The sequence below is a fragment of the Lemur catta genome, chromosome 7, assembly GCF_020740605.2.
Source record: "Lemur catta isolate mLemCat1 chromosome 7, mLemCat1.pri, whole genome shotgun sequence".
In the NCBI taxonomy this organism is placed as follows: Eukaryota; Metazoa; Chordata; class Mammalia; order Primates; family Lemuridae; genus Lemur; species Lemur catta.
The window spans coordinates 70795637-70819435 of NC_059134.1; the positions used below are offsets into that span (position 1 = coordinate 70795637).

Genomic DNA, 23799 nt, shown 5'->3' on the forward strand with positions numbered 1-23799 from the left:
TGAGTTTGGCACATCCCACATCTCTGGTTCCTCAGCTCCTTTTGCAGGGCTCACCTGTTCTTGCTGTTGGCGAGCAAGGTCCATTTGCTGCCGTTGTTTCTCAATTTGTGAGGCTGCCAGTTTTTTCTGTTCATCATGCGCTGCCAGAAGCTGCTCCCGTAAACTGATCAGCTGGGTAATCATGGTGGAGAGCTGCCGTTCTTTTTCTGCCAGGCTCTCAGGTGTACCTAAAAGGGAAGCAAGAAGAGATCTCACAAGCTTGAGGAATATCTGAATGAATCAGAGAAAGAAGGGCAGAATTTACAAAGGAACTACCCTAGGATACTTAAAGATCTGAGAAAATGACCAAAGGTCATTGTGAGTGAAGGAACACCACAGAGTAGTCGTAGCAATGGAATGAATGTCAGGGTTCATCATTGTCCCTGCCAAGAAAATGTATTGTCACCAGTAAAATTCTCACTCACTCTTCCCTCTCACTCTAAAAAACAAACAGATCTACCCCACTCTCCCCTTTTCACCACACTTCCTCCACCCCAAACCTATCTGATCAAGCTAGGAAACCTGTGATATTTAGTACTAAAGATCAGAAACTATAGATTATGTTAATATTCTATAATCACCTCTATCCTTAGTGACTAACAGTATCTAAGACAAAGTAGGTGCTTAATAAATGTTATTTAAGAAATTTTCTGATTATTGCCTTCACAAAATTTTTCTATTGTGCAAAGATCTGTTCCTGAAGTTCAGAAGTCAGGGATCAATCTCTTTGCCATAGAATGAGTTCTACAGAGAGACTAAAAACTGCCTCAGGTGAGAAAGGATTGAACGTGATTTTTTTTTCCTGTGATAGGATCAAGTTCAAATTCCCAAGTTCATCCTTAAAGGCAACAATGTTGCTTGGGGGGCTCCCTCACCCCTTTATCACTTGCCATTCTTCAAAGGGAAAAAACACATTTGAGGTTGAAAAGGTCATGCATAAGGATATTCTGTTTAATGAATATGATGTCGCTGAACACTTATGGTATGCACTAATGGTGCTGAACAGTCTTTTTATGGGCAAATTGTACAGCTCTCATAAGTAAAGGGTACAAAATCCTTTTGTGAATCTAAATTAGAGCACTTTACCACAGCATTAGATAAAATTTTCAACCCACTGTATTTGAGCCACACAGATTTCATTAGGAAGAAATGATCTGTGATTTGAAAGCTTTTTAGAAAGATGCCACCAGCTGTCAAAGGGGACAAAGATAGCCAATTTTTGTGTTTATAGAAGGGGAAACTTCCAACCTCCTTAGGAAACCCTCCTCATTCCTGCTAAGAAAGCACCAGGACAATCTGAGAAACTAAAAATATTTTAATTATGATTGGCCTTATTTTTTTAAGTGGTCCCAAGGAGAAAGAGAACCTTCAGAGGATGTAGGCTAGCACTTGCCGGGGTATGATTCTCACAAAGTAAGACTGAAGTCAGCAGAGAAGCCACCACGTTTAGGACTACCTTGGGATTCTTAAGGTCAACTCGAGTCCTTAACAACAAGAAAAACAAGAACTGTCAGTATCCCTCAGATCCCTCAGATTCACTGAGCTAAAAGATGGCCTAAAATCAAAATTAAAACAAAAAGAAAGTGAGACGTTAGAAAGTATATCCCACTGATAAGGAAACAAATATTGTATCACAGCTAGTGACCAGCTATTCTTTTAAGCTTTGGAATTGATTAAAATGAAAAGGGTTTTTATTTCCACAATATGAATTTCAGCTTGGAACAAGGAAGAACCATCCAGAAATATTACAATACAAAAGGAGGCTCCCAAGAGGGATAAAATCTCTTGAAAACCACAGAAAGCTCAACTAATGTACAGGAATGAGAAGATACAAAACAAGAAAAGTACAAAATGTATTTACTCATTTAATGTATTTGTAATTCAGTACGTATTGTCTGAATGGCAGCTATGTGTCAGGTACTACATCAAGAACTAAGGATACCGTGGCAAGTATTAATAAAAAGCAGACACAGTCACTACTCTTTGGCAGTTTGTAGTACAAAGTTGGAGGTGAAACCTTAATCAAGTAATCACACATATAAATGTAAAACTAAATGAGAATTACAAACAAAACAAATATTTGGGGGAAGGTTTAACCAGGTTTGGGGGCCTTAGTTCAGGGAAGGCAGCCTGAAAAAGAAACAAATTAGCAGGAAGATGAATAGGCGTTAACTAGGCAAAGAATTGGAGGGTAGCTGGATCAGGAAATTTCCAGAAAACACGAAAATTTTCAATAGCAAAGAAACTACAACTGAAGGAAGTTGTTAGAGGGTGGTTGGTGGCCAAGGAGCTTTTCAGAAGGAGAAAAAATATATAGGCAAAGGCCCTGTGTGTGTGTGTGTGTGTGTGTGTGTGTGTGTGTGTGCTGGTGGGGGGATATGGGGGAATAGTTTGGTGTGTTCCAGAAATTGAAAGAAGTTAGTGAAACTTGAGTAAGAAAAATAAAGAGGAGGAGGGTACCAGATGAGGCTAGAGAGATAGGAAATGGTCACACCATTCAGTCTCTTATAGACCATATTTGATGACCTTCATATTTACTTTAAGGATAATTCAAAATCACTAAGGTATTTTAAGCAAGAGATGTAGTGGTCATTTTGTCTGCAATGTGGAGAATATATTGGAAAGTTATGAGATAAATGGGATATGTGCACATTTAATTCATATATTTTGTGCAATATTCTAATCTACATGTAATTTTCTTGTTACACCTATCTATATGAGGTGAGTTAAGAGAAGGCTTATTGGAGACTGGGATAGTTATTGAACTATAACTCTTTGTTAATAAAGAAGAGTTTTCACAGAAAATTTGGGCAAAGACCAATATAAGAGTAGGATCTACTATTTAGATTCCCCAGTAAAGGTTAGAAAATTTTTTCTTCTCTCATGTTAAACAAAGTCTTTTCAACAGTCTTCAAGTTATTCCCCCTTCTCCTCTGCACATGAAACAGAGAGGCTGAGAATAATACAAAAATGACTTCTTAGCCCCTTCTGTTCAAGATGAAGTCAACTGATCCATAAATGCTTTGGTACTTCCAGTGCTAACAGAGATACATATATAAGCACATCAGAATTCACAGAATAACAACATTTAACTCAATCTTTTTATAAATCATCATGACATTAAAGTTGTTTAATTATGAACATTCAGTGACATCTAAATAAGTTTTTCTTTGGAATTAAAAGAAACATGTTTAAGAAGAAAAGGCAGAAAGCAATACTTTCAAATTGAGGATTTAGGCACTCATATAAAGTTGTCACTATCTGTTCCTTAAACTTGAGGAGCACATACAGTTGGCCCTCCCTATCTGTGGGTTCCACATCTGTGGATTCAACCAACTGCACATTCAACCAACTATGGATTGAAAACATTTAAAAAATAAATAAAAATAAAAGTAATACAAATAAAACAATACAGTATAACAACTATTTACATTATATTAGGTATTATAAGTAATCTAGAGATAATTTAAAGTATACAGGAGGATGTGTGTAGATTATATGCAAATACTGGGCCATTTTACATAATGACTTGAGCATCCTCATATTTTGAATGTATATATTTTAAACAGATATGAGTAGCTTAACAAAGGAGGTTGCAGTGAAGCCCTTGGGGTTTGAATTAAGGAGAAATCAATTTACACCATATGATAACTTAACACTTTCTAAATGTGTACGTTAATTTGCGTATGTATGTGTGTGGTCATTTTTCTTTTCTGTACCACTGTAATAGTTCAGATATAATGGTTTAAAGCCAGGCATTTAAAACCTGTAATGCTGGATTTTTCTGTTTTAATTAACAAGCAAGTGTTTATGAGGCTTTAAGATAAAAAAAAATCAAATCTTAATCACACTGACAAACCAACCTACAAGTTATTCCGTCTTAAAAAAAACCACTAATTTAATTAAACATTAAGCTTTGCCATGACAAAGGAACTCCAGCTGCCAGAGTTGCTGAAAGAACAGACACTCTGTGGAACATAATGGAGCAGCCTAAATATAGTCAGGTTATGCTAAGGAAGGCAAAAGACCATAGAATGCTCTGATGAGTTAACTTAATTCTATGTAGAAAATCTTATCCTAAATCATGTTTTGAGGTTTGATAAAATCAACTTGGAAAAAAAGTAGATCAGATGCTGAGGATCTGCCCAAGCCAGCAGAGGTCATCAGTAGCTGCCTAACATCATCTGTTTCACATCCTTCAAGCTCTCTTAAAATGATACTCTAAAAAGCACTGCTGGAAAATAGTCTCTTCTGCCTCCCACACAAAAACAGAGGTAGGTTCATAAACTGCAAAAAGGGAACTAGCAAAAAAGCTTCTGTACACAGCTTCTCCACAAGTCAGCGTGCCTGCTTTTATCCAATATCACACACAGTGTGTGTGTGCCTGACACTCTCCTCTATAAACTGCATCTAGTCTCCAATTCCAAAGACAGTGCAGCACGGTTTTTTTTTTCTTTTCTTTTCTTCTTCTTCTTCCTCTTTTTTTTTTTTTTTTTTTTTTTTTTTTTGTTCCATGGGGTCGTCTTTATCCCCAAACCACATCTGTCTTGAGTTTCTCTCAGATTAGTCAGGTGGATCAGTGCTCCCCAGGGCCTGCTCCAGCTGAAGTATTTTAATTTGACTAAACACCTGATTTATTTTATCTCTCCGATGAGAAAGGCAGTTTGTCTTAATAGAGCCTGTCAGCCCACAGCCCCATTCACAGCAATTTACAGGCAGCCAGGGACGCTGGAAGAGAAGAGTGCCGTGATTCTGTATTTTATCCTCCTCCAGAAAGCACCTAAAAGCAGCTATTCACTGCTACTGCATGTGGCATTTTAGAACTGAATTAGCTTTTTATTCAAGTAACTACACTTGTTGTGAATAGCTTATCTGTAAAATTGCTACATTCACTACTGATTTTATTAACCTTTGGCTCTATCACAAAATGGTCTTCAGTTAGGAAAGACCTTTAAAATTGACACATTTTTTTCTTAGGGGCCTTTATTCCAATGACTTCAGATTTACTGAATTTGATCCATTGAATTCTTTACCAGTTGTACTTAAAATTTTGAGTCTCAATAGGAAGTCAATAGTGCATAAATAAGGAAACACTTTTCAAAACATAAATATGACAGCAATTTCCCTCATCAAAAGTTTTCAAATACCATCTTTCATTATAACAGTTTCAAAATCAGCCCTTTAGCCTTTTTTTATCACAATCTGAAAAACTTGAAAAAAAATTAACTAAAATATACTATTTTTAACTTTACAAACTATAACTAACTGTCCCCAGGCCAAAGTCACAGGGAAGATCCAAAATAGATGAGAATTTAGGTAGAATAAGATAAATAATTCTCTTCTTGATGTAGAATGAAAAATTAAAATAAAAAGTCAAGTTTAAAATTTATTTAAAAGTCTTCTTTTAAACATTTCACAGAGGTTAGCACCACAATCTTCCAGTTAATTTTGCCCATATGAAATGCATATAATTAAAATCAGTGGTGCTAGAAATAAGACTGGGCACTGGGAAGTCACTGAAGATTCCAGATCTGGACAGGGCAGGCACCTTGCACAGCACTTTACTAAATGAAGATTTGCCTCACCTCTTTTACATTATTCCCATACCTAGAACTTTAATAATACAAAAATTTTAAACTAGTCACTCTGTTTCTGTCAACTGGTATGTGATGATAACTAATTTTTCTAATGAGAAAACCCAGAAACAAGCACAGCAGTGGAGAGAGAAACAGAGAGGAAGAGAGAGTGAGTGAGTGCAGGGAAAGCTAAATAAATTTTGTGTATTTCTCTGCATGCTTTTCATCTCAAATAAAATTAAGGGCAATGATGTTAAAATACAATGCTTGGCTGGGTGTGATGACTCATTCCTGTAATCCCAGCACTTTGGGAGGCCGAGGCAGAAGGATCATTTGAGGCCAGGAGTTCAAGATCAGCCTGAACAATATAGCGAGACCCTATCTCTGCCAAAAATAAAAATAAAAATTATTAGCCAGGTGTGGTGGCACGTGTCTGTAGTCCCAGCTACTTGGGAGGCTGAGGCAGGAGGATCACTTGAGCCCAGGAGTTCCAGGCTGCAGTGAGCTATGATCATGTCACTGCAGTGAGTTATGATTATGTCACTGCACTCTAGCCTAGCCGACTAAGTGAGACCCTGTATCAGGGGGAAAAAAACAAAACAAAGGAATGTTTACAAAGCCAAATAAAGCTAATAATCAACAAATGGCATTGTCTGGAAATATGTCTCAGATAATTTAAAATAAGACTTAAACCTACCCATTCACTTTTATTGGATCCCTGCACATATTACTTTAGTAAACTTAATAGGACTTAACAATGACATTACAAGAAGCCTCATTAACTAAAAAATGTCTGTGTTTGGAGTTATGGGGAGGGGTGGCAGTGACACTGGAGTGTCAAAAGTATATCTCTGATGGAGATATACTTTTCCACATCAATCCTAGAAAGATTAAAGCACTTAACAGTAATTCTGAAGCAACATCAATCAAGGAACTCAGCCAAAAATCCAGAAAGATTTTAAATTAAGTTGAAAAGAAAAGCTCTTAAGAATCAATTCCCTGGTCAGTTCTAATTTTTTAAGTGGATATTGTTTGAAAAGAAAGCCAAAATACAATGCTAGTCATAAAAGAAAGCTGCACTTGATCTTTTCTGCCCACAGATAACCTGGTTAAACTGTTGCATTTTACATTGCAGCCTCCTCACACATCAGATAAACTGTGATGTCTCCACTTCACAAGCTCAGTCCATCATTTAGTATTGGCCTTTTTTGATATAGCCTTCTTTTAAATGTCGCAAAATAAGAAAGCAAAAAGTCAACAAAAAATAAACAGGGTAAGATGAAGAAACTAACAATCTATCAGAAGTTCCCCTGATAAAAGTTACTTTGTGGTAACTGCTTGAGAAGGGAACCCCTGTCCCAGTGTACCAGCAGCTAATTTGAGTTCTGAATCCAATAGCAGTTTTAAAAGCTTTCTACTCTAAAGGGCCCCAGTGCATCATAAAGATAAAGGATTTCAGTACAAAACCACCACAAAGACCTCTATTATCTTATCAGTCTTTGGTTACAACAGCTGAACCAATATGACTAAATTCTGAATGACTTTTTTCAAAACAGCAGAATACTGGAATTTCTTTGTTTTCTCATCAGTCAGCTATTGTCATTGCTCCCATATGCTACTATCTACTCCTTAGTAAATAAAAAGTTTAATAAATGCAGCAATTGTGCTCTTAGGAATCACTTAGGGACCACTACACAGGAAGTGTGCCTCATGAGTTGAGGTACAGGCTGTGTTTTTTGTTTTTCAGGTTTTTTTTTTTCCCACTGAATATATGATAATTTCCTCTCAAAATGTAAACCATTCTCATTTAAAATGCCATTAAAATCTACTGTGAACAAACAAGGCAAGGATACCCAGGTAACTCCCTAAATTAAGACCAGACTCTTTTATCTATACCAGGCACACTCAACTCTCCTTCAACTTCCCCTCTTCCTGGCTGCAAAAGGAAGTCTATTCCTGGATCAACTGAGGTCTATTCATGTTGCAGATCCTAAGAGAGCAAGAACAATCCATGGAATTCTGCCATCTAAGCTCCCAACCTCACAGCTGGGCCTTCAGCCCATTATGCTTTATTAGCCCATCCTTTTTGGATCCGGAAATGAAGGTATCCTGAAACATCTCTCCTTCCGTATAAGACAGACTGCCTTTACATTGCTGTTTTCTATGGATGACCATCAGTCAATGTTTACATCTCCATAACCTACACACAAAAGTAGTAATTTCTGGCTTTTCAGAAACATGAAATTCTTTGGTTCTTTACAAAGAAAAAAAACCAGTAAAATTATTTGTCTCAATATCATCACTGAGTATTGCAGGATTGGCTCTTTCTCTAGAAACTCTGTTTGAGTTAGGAGATAGGAAGAGAAGGAGTAAGAAAAATAGACCTTATTAATGAGGTTTTTAAAAGCTCTTATGTGTTATTTTATTTAACCCTCATCCTAAAAGTTGCATTGTTATTTTGACTTCACAGATGAAGAACTAAGCTTTTGAGAGGTAAAGTAATTTGACCAAGTCACAGAGCATTTGACTGAATTTAAATTTGTCTTCTGATTCTTACCCAAGGAAGTCTAGGGTCTAAGGGAGACATATCTTCCTTTGTCTCAGACTTAGAATATAGTCATAGAATTTCTAAAAGTTAGGATCAACGTTCTTAGGGACCTAGAATTCTAATGCCATGGAAGGCTTAAAAATATACAACTAAGAAAAATAAATATGCAACTTCTCAGTAAGGCTTTGTTTACAAAATAAGAAGTTAAAAAGCTCAGCTAGGCAATAAGACAACCAAAGAGGTCAGTAAATTGAACTTTGACATCTTATAGATATGAAAACAGATCTTGACATTAAGTGACATGCCTGGAGTTACTGAGGAAATTAACAGCCAGCCTGGGCAAGATCATCTGTACGCTTATTCTTCAACCTTTCTCTACCCCAACAACATATGGCCTCCTGGTTCCAAGCCCAAATATAATGATTACACAGACCCCGGCACTTTCTGGCACTCTCTGGTCTTCGCCAACATTCCAGAGACAATATTTACAACACCCATGAAAGTCTGAGAAATACACTCACATATTTGCATGAGTCAAGTGTGCTGCTGCCCTGGTACAGTTTGTCTATGGGCTCAGACCATCGGGTGCTACCCAAAAGGAAGTTACATGAAGAAATCTAGGAAGTGAGCCCAGCAAGGTTTGAGAAACTTCCCAGATACAAGTAAGGCTTGGGACAGTTGCCTGTACAAACACATACTGTGCCCATTTCTAAGGTATATTTACAATTCGCCTAGTGTAAACCAAGAGAATCTCTGCCCTGTTCCAATATGCCTCTTCATACAATAATAATACCTTAAACTTACATAGTGATTGCTTTGTGCTAGGAAAAGCTTTATATATATTAACTCATTTCTTTCTCACAGCAGTTCTATAAAATAGGTCATATTGTTATCTTCATTTTAAAGATGAGGAATCTGAGGCATGAAAAGGTTAAGCAACGTACCAAAATCCTAAGCTATTAAATTATTTCTCTAGGATTCAAAATTAGTCAGTCTGGCAACAGATTCTACCCCCTTAACTATCAGGATAAAAAGAGAATTGGACTGTTAAATGTTCTACCTTCTCAAAGTTACTTCAGCCAGCAGACAAAGTAGCTGAAATTCTCCTTATAATCTGTTTTTAAGGGTGCTTTGTTTTGTTGAAATATGTTTCTTAAGGTCCTTATTAAAATGAAAACATTTACCTTGGGAAGTATCTATGATACCTTTTTTTCTGTAAAATAGCCCAATGACTAGGACAATCTCCTGCTGACTTTTCAGTCCAAGTCGCAAATATACACCACGGTTATAGTCTTCTTTTCATTATTAATTTACTCTCTCACTCTCTTACTCTTTCTGTCTCTCACTCTGTCCTTCCAAGTTCTAAACTCCAGGTGCTGACACCCTCTACCTTGATTCCTATTTTTCATTTCATTGGACCTTGTATGTGGACCTAGACTCACAAAATTCTGGAAGTTTGGTTTTCCCCACCAGACTGATGTGACTAGTCCTTTGGCTTTTAGCACACCATTTTGTTTCCTCTACGAATTCCCCATTCCAGGTCTGGCATCATGAAACATGTCCCTGCCCCCAATCATTTGGTCAGCAATCTAGATAACCCAGTCCAGTCACCTTTTTTTCTGTGTTGTTTATAGCTATTAGGACATCCCAATGGGTGTGGCTGTTGCCAGTACTGACACTTTGATGGGAAGGTACACTAAAAAAATTTAAATTAAAATGAAACCAATCAACAACTAAGGGAGACTGTTTGCATTTTTATATAATCATAGATAGTTCACAGCTCCCTGAATTACAGTGTGAAGTATATGATGAGGTAACAGGCCAGTAACACAGATCTCACCCACCACAAACTCAGGTTATGAGTCCATAGAGGGAAAATGGAAATGGAAATTTCATATTGATTCTAAAATTGCTGTTTGATTGTTCTTTCATAGTTGAATATAGCTGTATAAATAGCATGTTCTTATTATTCACAATTTTGACTTTAGTAATGATTTCTGAGTAAAATAGGTATTGCCAAATGTATATAGTATGTTGTATACATTGTATATCATTGTATTATGGAAACATATTATGTTCAGAAAGCTTCTTTGAAGGTTATCTAATGTTCCCTATGTAGAATTCACAATATTCAGGGCACAAATAATAATGAATGTCAAAGAGGAGAAGAAAGACAATTAAAATCTAGGTCCAAAAATATCAAGAGTCTCATAACACAGGATCATTTTGAACATGCTAACATAGAACATGAGTGAAATATTCAAAAGTACATTTATCAGCCTTTTCTTATAAAAATTAAAAGTCAACATATGTTTACTCAACCTATCAACAATATTTTAGTCACAAATGGGATATCCTGGTCTCACACCAGGACATTCTCTACAAATGCATAGAAAAGCTTGATTCAAGGTTCTAAAAGTGTCAGCATCACTTTAGACAATAATTATATGTTACAAATGGAGTTTAAAAAGTAGTTTATAACTCTCACTTTCTAATGTAACTTTAAAATGTTCATGGTTTTACATGATCAAGAAAAATAAGGGTTTTTAACTAATTTTTTTAACTTGGAGGCAGAAGCTAGACATATAACCCAGAGGCAAAAAGGGAAAAAAATACACTAATATTTGAGCCTCACAGAGAATAGAATACCACAACTGATGTCGTGGTACTGAAAAATAACCTCAGCAGTGGTGAACATCACCTTTTGAAGAGACAAACATCTGAAAGGACAATAAGATCATTGCAATAGTTGAACTTAAGGGTAAAACGTAAAATGGTCTTTGCTTTTTAAAGATTATGGTAGCATCAGTGGTCCTAGAACAATTACAGAAGCAGCAGGCTCTGCAAATGCAAATCTCAAGCACACACTCCCCGCTAGATTCTCTTGGCTCCCTATCACGTTTAAAGCCTTTGTTGTGAATTAGATAAGAATCTACTCTAGTGCTACTCATAACTATAGAGAAAATTGGTGGAGAGGAAGAACAAATGATAGGCCACAATATATACTTTCTCCCTGTTAGCTCTTTAATGGCAAGGTCTATGTCACATGCAACTCTATGACAAAGCACAGACATAACCACGGTGCCTAGCACTTATTTTGTGCTCAGTAAAGTTGAAATGAACTAATAACCAATTCTAAGTCAGTAGTTCTCAGAATAGTTGAAGATAGGTAGCCATAGAAATTACTATGAATTCCAGGAGTATTTGAGCCATATCTGAATTGCTTCCAATTTAGTAACTTTTGTAACTAATTGAACTCACTAGCCATCTCCTCTGTTGTACAAGTTGTAGAAAATCAAATCCAATGAGAAGACAAATTAAAGAATTTGAATAACTAAAGAAATGTATATTCATATTCAATAAACATTTTTTGAGCACATGTAATGGTTCAAATATTTTCTATGTGCTAAGGTTAGAACTTAGCATTTTTATCATTATTTCAACAAACTTGTGAAAATGAGGATGAGGAAGGTTAAAAATATGTCCAAGACCATAAAGCTTATAATTAATAGAGCTATGATTCTAAGCCAGTTGGTCTAATCCTTAAGTCCAGCTTCTTTCCAGTAAACCAGAATTGTTAACAGAAAAAAGAAAAAGAAAAAAAAGATGACAACTAGTTTAAGACAATGACTTCATATATAGTCTTTAAGAATTCTTTCTGAATTTTTGTAAATTTCAATACTTTGTTGGTGCATATAGTGATATTAAAAGCCAATCTAATTTATAACAATATTATTTAATATCATGTGAACAATAAATGAACTCTAACAACTAAGGGAACTGAATCTACATCAACAATTTGAAAATTCTCTACTCAGAAAATGTTACATCTAGAAATTCAATTTTGAATTGTGTAAAAACTTTCAAATAAACCATTCTAAGAACATAAACTATACTTTAGAAGGCAAAACCAACTAGAAGACTATATAAATTATATCGACAAAGCAATTATACCAGAAACATTTCAAAGGAATTTATATTATTGTATTGATTAACCCTTTCTAATATCACCTTCTTCCAATGAAACTCAATGACATGTTAAGACACTGTAATCAGAGAACAAGTTCTAATTCTTAATTGCCCAGAGAAAGAACTGCCAAAGTAGTTGCAGTTGATTGACAAAATAATTCACCTTTCTTAATGCCACCAATGCTTTTTTAGGAGAATATTTTCAGAAGTTATATTTTACATGAGAAAATCCATTCTTTGGTTGAATTGCAAAAGTTGGAAGAATGACCCTGATTAGGGAAGAATGACCCTAATCAACTGGTTCAGATCAGTGTTTCCCAATATTTTTTAATCTATGCTTCTGGGTTTCTCATTCTATATTTTGTACACCCCTACTAGCCAAGAAGATTTTGTCCAGCTGATTCACTTTCTATAGTGTAAGTAGTAGGTATATCAAATGAGCTTTTACAAGCCATAAGCAGCCCCATTTGAGAACCCTGATCTACTTGTCAAAACCAATTTTAATTAAGTCAAATGGGTATTTGCAGCTAGGTTCTTTTACACTTACAAGTTTAAAACAAAGTTGAAAATGTTTCAATTGCTCATCGACTTTACAAAAACAATACATGCTTTCCATCATACTGCCACATCTATAAAATAGTTCTTAATCTCTTTCTAAAATGTTGATAGGTTCCTTTCTGTCTAAATACCTAATGTGCTATGATTTTAATAGTATTCAATTATCCTGCACCAATGAAAAATTTATTTTGTTATGTTCCTTGACAAAGACAAGTTATTTGATCACCTTTTAGGCAACAATAATGTTTAAAATCTTCTGAATTACTTGGTATGTCATTTTTCTTTTAAACTGTTTACTATAGTCTGATTGCCTAAAACATAGAACAGTTCTAGACACATAACAAGTCTTTAAAAAAATACTTGTTGAAATGAATTCAATCATGTGAAGTCATTAATATATATAATCCAAACTAGGACATTTCTTAAATGAAAGAAGATACTATTATTAATAATTATTATATTAAGAACACAAGCATAAAAACCAGGACAATCTCATGTAAACGAGGACTTATGAATACCCTAGTCAAAACTTATTGTCACTTAATGTTAGTTTCTGACTAAGTAGTATTACATAAACAGAACCTATAGTTGATAAATAAACTATAAAATTATAATAACATAATAAACTTAAAAATTCCATAACATGAATTTCTGTAGTTGGCAAGCCTGAAATATGGATGGTACAATAATAGAATAATTAGGCTCAATTCTTCACTATTTAAATATGTAGAAACTCATAATAAATAAATATGTATAAATTATATATTATATAAATATAGCTAGATAGACATGACTCATTATGTAGAGTAAACCTAACAATGTATAGGCTCTAGTAATCTTGGTTTCATAAAGCTTGTTTAAATGCTCCTCATCTGCCAAGTATTTTGAAGAAAAAATTTTTGCTTAAAATTCTTAGAAACAGTCAATCCATTTTTCATGAAAAGTAATTCCTAATTAAGGGGATATTAATATCATGTTGATTTTTCCCATTTTAGAATAGACAAACTTATAATTTTACTTAGTAATTAACTAAACACAAATATCCCCATGTAAAAAAATAAGAATATTAAAATATCTACATTTTATAGCACTGTATCATTATGAATTTTAATTTTGGTATTAAGCACATGTTCATCTTTCATATGATGAAAATACAAATACATAAATTAATGAAAAATTTGCATTTTTTTCTGAGGATTCTAAGGTCATGGGTTATACATAATGAAGTAATGAATTTTATTGTAAAGGTTAACTAATAGAATGTCCTGTCTAGCATAGAAATGGTAAACCAAAACTTTTTCACTTTAAGTAGAAAATTCAACCAAAGTTTTGGAATTTAGGTAAGATTTATAAAGTCAACAAAGCCATAGATTCAATGGCCTTTGCATAAATTCCTGGAAAAAGTATTTACCCTTGTTCAACAAGACAATATTAGAAAATTTATAACCCACATTTATTCCAGAGATAGTATAATTAAGTTTCTAGGATATTTACCTAGAAATTATTACCCAATTTCTAACTAACATAAAAAAAATTCCCAAATTATATGAGTAGGATCATGAAAGAAAATCACCCAGCCCTCTAAAACTGAGCTACAGCTGAGTTCTAGTTATATTTTCAAGCTTATACCTAGTTGATTCTAACCAGATATTTGCAAAAATAGCTTTAAAAGAAGAAGGAATTGGAAAATTATGTATGAAATCCATAAATAAATGTATTTAATAAAGTATAGTTAATTACTAAAGCCCACATGTAATTAAAAAATTGACAAATCCAAACCACATGAAGATAAAAAGGCACTGTTAAAATTAGTAAACACCAAAATACAAAGAAAATCTGTTAAACATGATTTGGAAAAAAGAGTTCTGCCAATCCTGGAGCTTTTCAGGAAGGGCTTTATAGGCATCCCTGAGTTACGTTTGTAACTATGTTAGTTAATAGTAATAAAAACTACAAAGAGGAAGTACTACCAAGGTTTAAAAAAAGGCGGGTGGGAGGGATCTGAAATACTAAAGTGAGCATCAGTTAAGAATTTTGAGGAATGCAAAAAAAAAAAAAAATAGGCAAGTGGTTAAATCACTATAACCCAATGTAACTACTAAATATAGCTTTGGTACATTTCAGGTTTCTTTTTTGTGGAACCAAATTCAGTTAAACAGTAACTGTTAATGTTTGTAGGAAAATTTGGTTTCCTGACATCCTTCTTCAAGCAGAGAGTCAATTAGCCAATCAGAGCAGAGACAAAAGAGAAGAAACAAAAGTAACTCAAGGATACATCAGTCTTCTGCAAGGCAAGGAGATGAATGAAACGAAGAAGAACCTCCCAAGAGGATACACGCTACAAGTAAGAGCTTTTGGCCAGTGTATTCTAGGTAACATACTTTGGATTTAGACAAAACGCTTCCAAGTTTTAATTATCATTTCAAAGACAAGAGTTCCCCAAATATCAGACATATTATATTCAAATATAAACACTTAAATCCATTCATGAGCTAAATATAAACGTCTGAAGTAGCTGCTGTTTGGAATTATTTGTGCAACTAAGAGCAAAGGTAATCAAGAGTTGACTACATACAAACTTTTGTTCCCTCCATTTGTTCAAATGAACTGAACAATCAACAGCAGCTTAGAACACTTAAGAGTCAAGAATAGCTTCCTTTGGCAACCCAAGAAATATAAGGCACAGATCATCAGCAAAGTGAGGTGATACAATTATAACTATCATTCATTTCGTTACCATTATAAAGTAAAAACCATGGTCGAACTTCTACCAGGGTAGTAACTCTACCAAGATAAAAATATACAGTAAGTAATTTTCAGTATTAAACTACTAATTTTAACCTACTTCCTCTGAATTAGTAAAGTGATAAAAATCTATCAAAAATGAACTTAGCCTAAAAGATTATGTCAAAATGTGTTCATAAGTTATAACAAATTTAGCTTGTATACAAAGAGTAGACATGAGTTATGATATTATTTTAGTTCATCTGTACATGAAAATTAACCAGGTATAATAATAATAATCAAAACAATCAAAAAGTACTTGAAAGTGCTTTCAAGTACATTAGGTTTCTTCAGTCATAAAACCACCTTGTTAACTATAGTCACCATGTTGTATAATAGATACCAAAAAATGATAATTATATGAGGCAGTGCACATGTTGTTAATAATTATCTAGATTTATTCAATCCACAATGTATATATACTTCAAAACATCATATTGTACACATAATAAAGACATACAATTTTATCTGTCAGTTAAAAAAACCCACTTTGTAAGTAGCTATTATCATCACCACCAACTTATAAATGGTGAAACAGACACAGAGGATACATGATATACCCAGAAATCACACTGCCAAAATTTACACCCTAACTTCAAACCTTCCAGTTCTACTTCAAAACATCCAATTTTGAGGCTGATATCTGAGAATAAGTTTTCTTATCTTGAAATTTCATAGTTCTCATTAGCACTACAGCAAATGTGCTTATTTTTCCCTATCTGAAGTCCCAGATTGACCCCATACACTGGAGAACTGGAGACCTGGAAGAAGGGAGAGGATGTGTGTGGGTATGTGTGTAGTATTTCTGATATGTGTATATGTTTATAGCTCAAAGTATATTTCCATATTTGAATTTAAACAGTTGTTATAGAGACCATTTCATATGTGAACTTTTTAGGGGAAAAGAGAAACATTATGAAAGAAAAAAATTTATTTTCCCAATCAGCTCAGCTTATTCATTCCCTGCTATATTTTCCACAACTGGTTCTACTACAATTAATTTACATCTAAAGGTGATTTTTTAAAAATCTATCATATCTATTAAAAAATAACTTGAAATGTCTTTTTTTAAGTGTACTTATTCAAACAATCATAGACTCAGAAAATCAATATTGTAAAGAATCAAAGAGATCATTCAACCCTCAAGTTTTACAAATGAGAAAGCTGAAAGCCAGAGGGGAAAGTGATACGCCTGATGTCACATAGTTAATTAGCTAGTGGCAGAGTTAGAACTAGAACCTGGAAGTCCTAATTCCCAATTCAGAACTCCTTTCTCTATAATATGCCACCTCTTTTTAAAAAACTAAATGAAACAATCCATTGTGGTAGGTAGTTGATTTTGGTAATAATTTTCCTCAATCCACTTAAGAAGCAACATTGATTCTTTACTTAGTTTAGCACATTTTCAATTTCCCAAGTCTAACATGTAATCTAACAATGAAATATGCCAAATGACAGAAGCAATCAATAGGAAAATATTATAAGAAACACAACTTGTCCAGTAATACTAAGAATTTCACTCTAGAACCAGAATGTGAGTTTTAGTATGTGTTGGTTTAGGGAGGTTAATCATAGTCTAAGTGATACTTTTTCAGAAATAACAAATAAGAATGTTTTATAGGGAAAACAGTTACATATGGATTCTGAAAGACTTCAGTATCCACCACTGATCAAATATAAGAACAGAAATATTATGGATCACAAGAATCCTTGCATCTCGTTGGCCCATGTATTTGAAAACCTGAGTGCTCAAGGGGTTCCCCACCTCCTAATTTCCTCTAAATATTACAAGAGTAAATGCTATATAAAGAACGATAGTCTAAGTTCTTCAGGAAACAAGGCATCAAAAAGCAACCAAAGGCTGGGCACAGTGGCTCACGCCTGTAATCCTAGCACTCTGGGAGGCCGAGGCGGTCGGATTGTTTGAGCTCAGGAGTTCGAGACCAGCCTGAGCAAGAGCAAGACCCCGTCTCTACTAAAAATAGAAAGAAATTATCTGACAACTAAAAATATATATGGAAAAAATTAGCCGGGCATGGTGGTGCATGCCTGTAGTCCCAGCTACTCGGGAGGCTAGGCAGGAGGATTGCTTGAGTCCGGGAGTTTGAGGTTGCTGTGAGCTAGGATGATGTCACGGCACTCACTCTAGCCCGGGCAACAGAGTAAGACTCTGTCTCAAAACAAAAAAAAAAGCAACCAAAAAGGATAATTTAAAAAAATCAGTGGCATGTTGAGAGTGTAGAACAACAGAAATACAGAGTTATAAAGATTTAACAGCCAAAATGAGACCAGATAAACAATACAAGTAATAGTAAGGGTGTTAGCATATAGAAAATGACAGAGAAATAGAAAAGAAACAAACTCAAAAATAGTATGATGTTCATCTTATAATCTGTAAGGTGTTTAATAAGAGATATTAGAGTATATAAAATATTTCATTACCTATGAAGTTACAGAGTGGAAGGTGACTGGAATGTAAGTCAGGAGATCTGAGTTCTAGTTTCAATTTTGCCACTTTGTACAAGTAACACTCTGGGCCTCCATTTACCCATCTGTAAAATGAGGATTTGGACTAGATAATCTAGAAGAACATTTCTAGTTGTGGGTTATGATTTAGAAATATTCCTTGAGTGTGGGTTCTCTGTAATATTAACATTTTATGAAAATCATTCAATTTTTACTATACCTATAAATATCATTAATATTTTGATAGCATGACAAAAAAAACCTCACTCATGTTACTGAGAACTATGAATGTATACATATTATATATACACACACATATACTCATTAGGTTAAAATTATATATTAATATACAACCTAGCATTAACTTTTTAGATATGATATTTTTGGTTAATTTTGAGAGTAATGTGCATTTAAAAAATCAATTTCTTTCATAATATGTGACATTATAATTAATGTCAGTTTGGCCAGCAAACTTACTTCTTTTATCTCTCCATATTTACAAAAGAAATAACTTTACTGGAATAAAAGGAGAATACAGAAGTGAGGTTTCATCATTCTGTAAATGAAGAAATATAACTTTTAATTCTTTGACTTATTGTAGTTTCATATATAAGTTCACTAAGTTTTGTTTGCCTATTTTAGTAATAATCATATTGAGTAAACAGTATGGTGAAGTGTTTAAGAGTATGGGATCTGGAGCCGGATTCCCTAGTTTTAAATCTTAGCTCTACCACTTCCTAGGGCTGTAACTTCAGTTTTGTTCTCTTTATAAAATTGGAGTAGCAATAGGGTATTGTACAAGTCAAGTGAGTTAATACAAGTTAATATGTGAGAAGCATTTAGAACAGTGTCTTCACATAGTAAGCATTCAATAAATTTTACCATTATGATCATATAATGTCTATATTAAAATCTATTTTAGAGTCTATCCTAACAATGAAGAACAAAAGTTGGATAATACAGAAATATTATGATTTATTTTATTCCAAATGTTTAATAAAGTTCTATAATCACAGACACTTTCATTGACTATAAAATGTCACTTTATTCCAACCTCTGGAAAGCAGGAAATTCAGGCATGGTAGATATGATCATGTCACTCCCCCAGTTAAAACTCTTCAAAGGCTCTCCACTAACAAAGTCCACACTTCCTAACATGACTTATTTAGCACTTCATGATCTTGACCTTGTTGCCCATCTAGCCTCATTTCACTTTTGCCATCAAAATACAGCACTTACCCATTCCAACTACAAATGTGCATGCACACATGCAAACACATACACTATTTTCAGTGAAAATGTTAAATACCCCAGAAAAGTCATTTCTCTCTCATGCTTTGGAGTCTTACCCATGCTATTCATATCGCCTAAAACACCTTCCACTCATCTTTCTAACTGCAGTGCTATTTTAAAAGTGAGAAACTAAGACTACACCAATGTTTATCAATAGAGAAATGAATAAACAAATTACTATTCATTGATAGCTCGGAATATTATGCAGATAGCCCTTAAGATAATGCAAAGAATTCATTCATTTAATAAATATTTACTGAGCACATTCTATGTACTATGCTAGATTCTGGAGGCTAATAAACAAAACAGACAAAAATTTTATACCCAAAAATGAGATAAATATAGTCTATATTAAGTTTTTTTTAAAAAGCAAGTTGAATAACATGTTTTTATTTTAAAAATCTCATTTTTATAAAAACTAAAATATGTGTAGAAATGTGTTGCATAACAGGTTGTCTGTGGGACATGTAATAAGATAGCAGAGGCAAAGTAAGGAGATAATTTTATGTTATTCTTTATATACTTCTATGCTGATAATGTACAATAGTCTACATTGATGAATAATATTGCACGATTCTTGAAATTATTAGGAATAAAATGTCTCTTGCTCAAGGCTAACTCATTAAGTTATTTCTTCCCAACATAAAATAAAAATTATTTCTACCGCAGGTCACTTCAAGAAAGTTAATGGAATACAATTTGAGGTAAGAAGATATTTATAGAAATTAATTTCCTTCTATTTAATGTTTGGAATAATCGTGTAGACATTATATAATAGTCAAAGACTTTAAAAATAAATAAACACAAATTTTCTGGGAAGAGAATGCCTGTTCCATTCACCATACACATCTATTGTTTGATTTTCAAACATTCAATTTTTATGAATCCCAGAAAGCATTTTGGACACTGCTGGGGTATGAATATAACATAGTCACACACCTAAATTGTATGCATAAAACTATTTTATAATATTACCATGATCTGTTTTGTCTTTTTCACTATATTGATATTTGCCCAAATGGTGCAAAAGTAATGGTGGGTGAAACTGTTGGTGCCTTAGCACGATTAATGCAGTGGCACTGAACTGTACTAGTGGTCACTGAAGCCTTTGCAATTGTGCACTTGTATTTTTTAAAATATCAGTTTCACTTAAAAATTACTGATAAAGCAGTAAAAAAATATTAATTTTATTAAATCTCAACTTGGAGTATGTTTTTTGTTTGCTTTTTTCAGGTTTACATTTGTAGTTGGGAAAATGGAAACAACATTAAAGGATGAACAGTGAAAATCATCAAGTGTGCTGTCAACTTGGAGTATATTTTATAAAATAATGTGCATAATCAAATAAATACAATTAAAAAACTTCTGCTAATATAATGGTTATCTTGAGGAAAAGCACTTGTGTGGTTCCTTGAGATCTGAATTGGCCACTTTTTTTTAATAGAATGCCATTTTTACTTGAAAGAAAAGTGACAGATAAACAATGGTCACTTAGATGTGGATTTTTAACAAATATTTTCCCGAAAATGAAATGAGGTTTTCACTTCAAAGAAAACAACTAATAGTTTTTGTTGTCAATAATAGAATCTGAACTTTCAAAGTAACAAATCTGATATTAATGGATGTGATGTTTTTGAATTGTATCATGAAATATGTTAATTGGGAAAGTATATATAACTAAGAGAGTCAACATTTTCCAAATGACCAAGACAAGATGTTACAAAATCATGCACTGGTAAAAAGATCTGTTCCAAGTACAAGTTAGACCAATGGATTTTGGTGCAATGTAATAAAACATGAAGAATTCATTATGTTTCAGATTTCACATTGCAATTAACCTTTACACTACTTATACATTTTGATGCAGAAGAAGAATATCCACAATTATCTGAAAAAGCTATTAAAATACTTCCTTTTTAAATACTTGTGTGGTACTTTATATGCTTCAACTAAAACAAAAAAATTGCCACAGATTAAATGCAGACGCATACATGCGAATTCATCTTCTTTTAATCCTGGCATTAAAGAAATTTACAAAAATGTAACACAATGCCACTCTTCTCACTAAATTGTTTTTGTAAAAGTATGTTATTTATTTTAACAAATAATATGTTTATTGTTATTTTAAAGGAATTAATAAATAGTTTTAAATTTTCTCAGTTTTAATTTCTAATTCTGTAATATCAATAGACAAAAGCTATAAAAACAAAAGCTTTTGGGTGACCTCATTAATTTTTCAGAGTATTAAAAGAGATGTAAAAGTTTGAGAATTGCTGCCCTAAACCTAAATATTTCTGAGTTGCTAGTCTGACTAGTGTGTAAGCACAGTGAGTTAGTTAACTGCTTTCCCAATTCCTAAAACATGGTAGACACTCAAATATGTACTGAATGTAAATGATCCTCAAAAATATTTCCGGAAAAAGTAAATATAATTTTAGAATAAATGAAAATCGTGGGTTTTAAATTAGAACTGAGTCTGAAAACTAGCTCTAATGCTTACTAAGCTTTGTGATTTGGACAAATTATTTATGCTTTTTCTGAGCCTTAGTTTCTCCATATATAAAATAAATAAGATTTATAATACCTATCCAGCAGAATTATTATTAAATATTGTTAAATATATGTTTTCAATGTTGTTAATCAAAAGAGTGAGTATGTGGAGAAATTGGAACCTACATACACTGCTGGTAGCAAGGCAAAATGGTGCACCTGCTTTGGTACACAGTCTATCAGTCCCTCAAAAGGTTAAACACAGAGTTACTATATGATCCAGAAATTCCACTGCTAGATGTTTATACCCAAGAAAAATGAAAACATATATTCACACAAAAGCTTGTATACAAATGTTCATAGCAGCATTATTCACAATAGCCAAAAAAGAAAACAGTCCATGTTTAAAAACTAGTGAATGGGTGAATAAAATGTGGTATAATATATATATACACACACCTATATAGTGGAATATTATTTGGCAATAAAAAGGAATGAAGCACCGATACATGCTACCACATAGATGAGCCTTGAAAACATTGTTAAGTGAAAGAAGCCAGTCACTAAAAACTACATCTATATAATTTCATTTATATGAAATGTCAGAATAGACATATCTACAGAAATAGAAAGTAGATTAGTGGCTGTTTAGGGCTGGGGAGTTGGGATGAAATGGGAGGTAACTGCTAAAGGGTAAGGGATTTCTTTGGGAGTGACATACATATTCTATTAATAAAATTGATTGTGGTGCTGGTTGTATAACTCTGTGAATATACTAAAAAAAACATTGAATTGTACACTTTAAATGGGTAAATTATGTGGTATATGGATTATATTTCAATAAAGCTATTGTAAAAAATAAAAATAAAATGAAAGCGCATAGGTAAAAATGTCTAGCAAAATGCTTTGATACATACTAGGATAAATGCTTTCTTTATCTTGAAAATAATTGGAGATTTTTTTTTTTCAAAATTCACTGACAAACCTAAGGTAATTCACAAGGAATATAGGACAAATTTTTACATTAATGGTTGGCAAGCAGTAAAATATATTCACAAAAGAAGGTCCTATCTTCTTATCAAGCTATTCTTATTGACATTATAAAACCCATCCCTTTTTAAAAATTTATGTGAAATATAAATTAAAAAACCAGGGTAAACCTCCTAAGATTTGTTGTAGTTATTTAATATTAACTGAAATTCTAATTCTGATTTAAATTTTGGTGTTTTAAATGAGGTTTTCTAATGTGAAGCATGTTTTAGAAAAAGGCAGAAACATGTTGTATACAAGGTATGTAAAACCGCTTAGTGTCTCATTTACTGACAACTTCCCTCAGTTAAATTACTATTTATGAAAAAACATTTTTAAGTAATCTACCTCATAGTTCTTGTTTCTATTAATGAATACCTACAAAAATGTATGTATATGTAGGTATTGGCCTCACAGATACATTTATTATAAAGCATTTTGAAAAAATATCCAACCTAGGTTATATAAGCAATATACATTTTAAAAATAATTATATCAGGAAGCAAAACACATTCTAGAACTATTGTCCATTTCAACAAAATGAAAAATATCTATGCTCTTGTGTACTTGAATCTTTGTGATGTTTAGTTAAAAGAGAAACTTTTCATATCTGAGTCTCAAAGTTTAAACTGGACTACTGTCATAAGTGGGAAGACAATATCTTATAGTCTTGTGGTATGCAATAACTAGAACTTCCATTCAGGAGCAGTTGTATACTGGTGGAATGAAGCTAGGGTAAGGAGACAGAATAAAAGCAGTTTCTCCAGATAGCCTTGTCTTATACTCAAAGGCTTCTTTTACATCTCTCCAATTCACCATATTCCTCTAATCAATCCTTCAATAAATATTATTTACCTTGGGTCAGGCAGGGAACCTACACACACCCCGTTTTCATGCAACTTACCTTTTAGTGGGGGAACTCAGACAATAAATAAAAGAAATGACGAATTAAAGAGATAATAAGAGTAAGTAAATATCATAGAAAAAAATAAAACCGAGTAGGTGGAAGAGGTTCCAATTTTAAATAGGATGGTCAAGGTAGGTCTC

The 23799-nt window shown here is 33.3% G+C and overlaps 1 protein-coding gene across 1 annotated transcript in view; it reads right to left on the bottom strand.

The window, feature by feature from the left end:
* The window catches only part of SOX6 (SRY-box transcription factor 6), a 383942-nt gene that overhangs the window by 208497 nt on the left and 151646 nt on the right, over positions 1 to 23799 (bottom strand). Inside the window, exon 5 of the mRNA XM_045557593.1 lies at positions 55 to 227. Within this exon, the coding sequence (XP_045413549.1) occupies positions 55 to 227 (173 nt within the window). The remainder of the gene's footprint in view (positions 1 to 54; positions 228 to 23799) is intronic.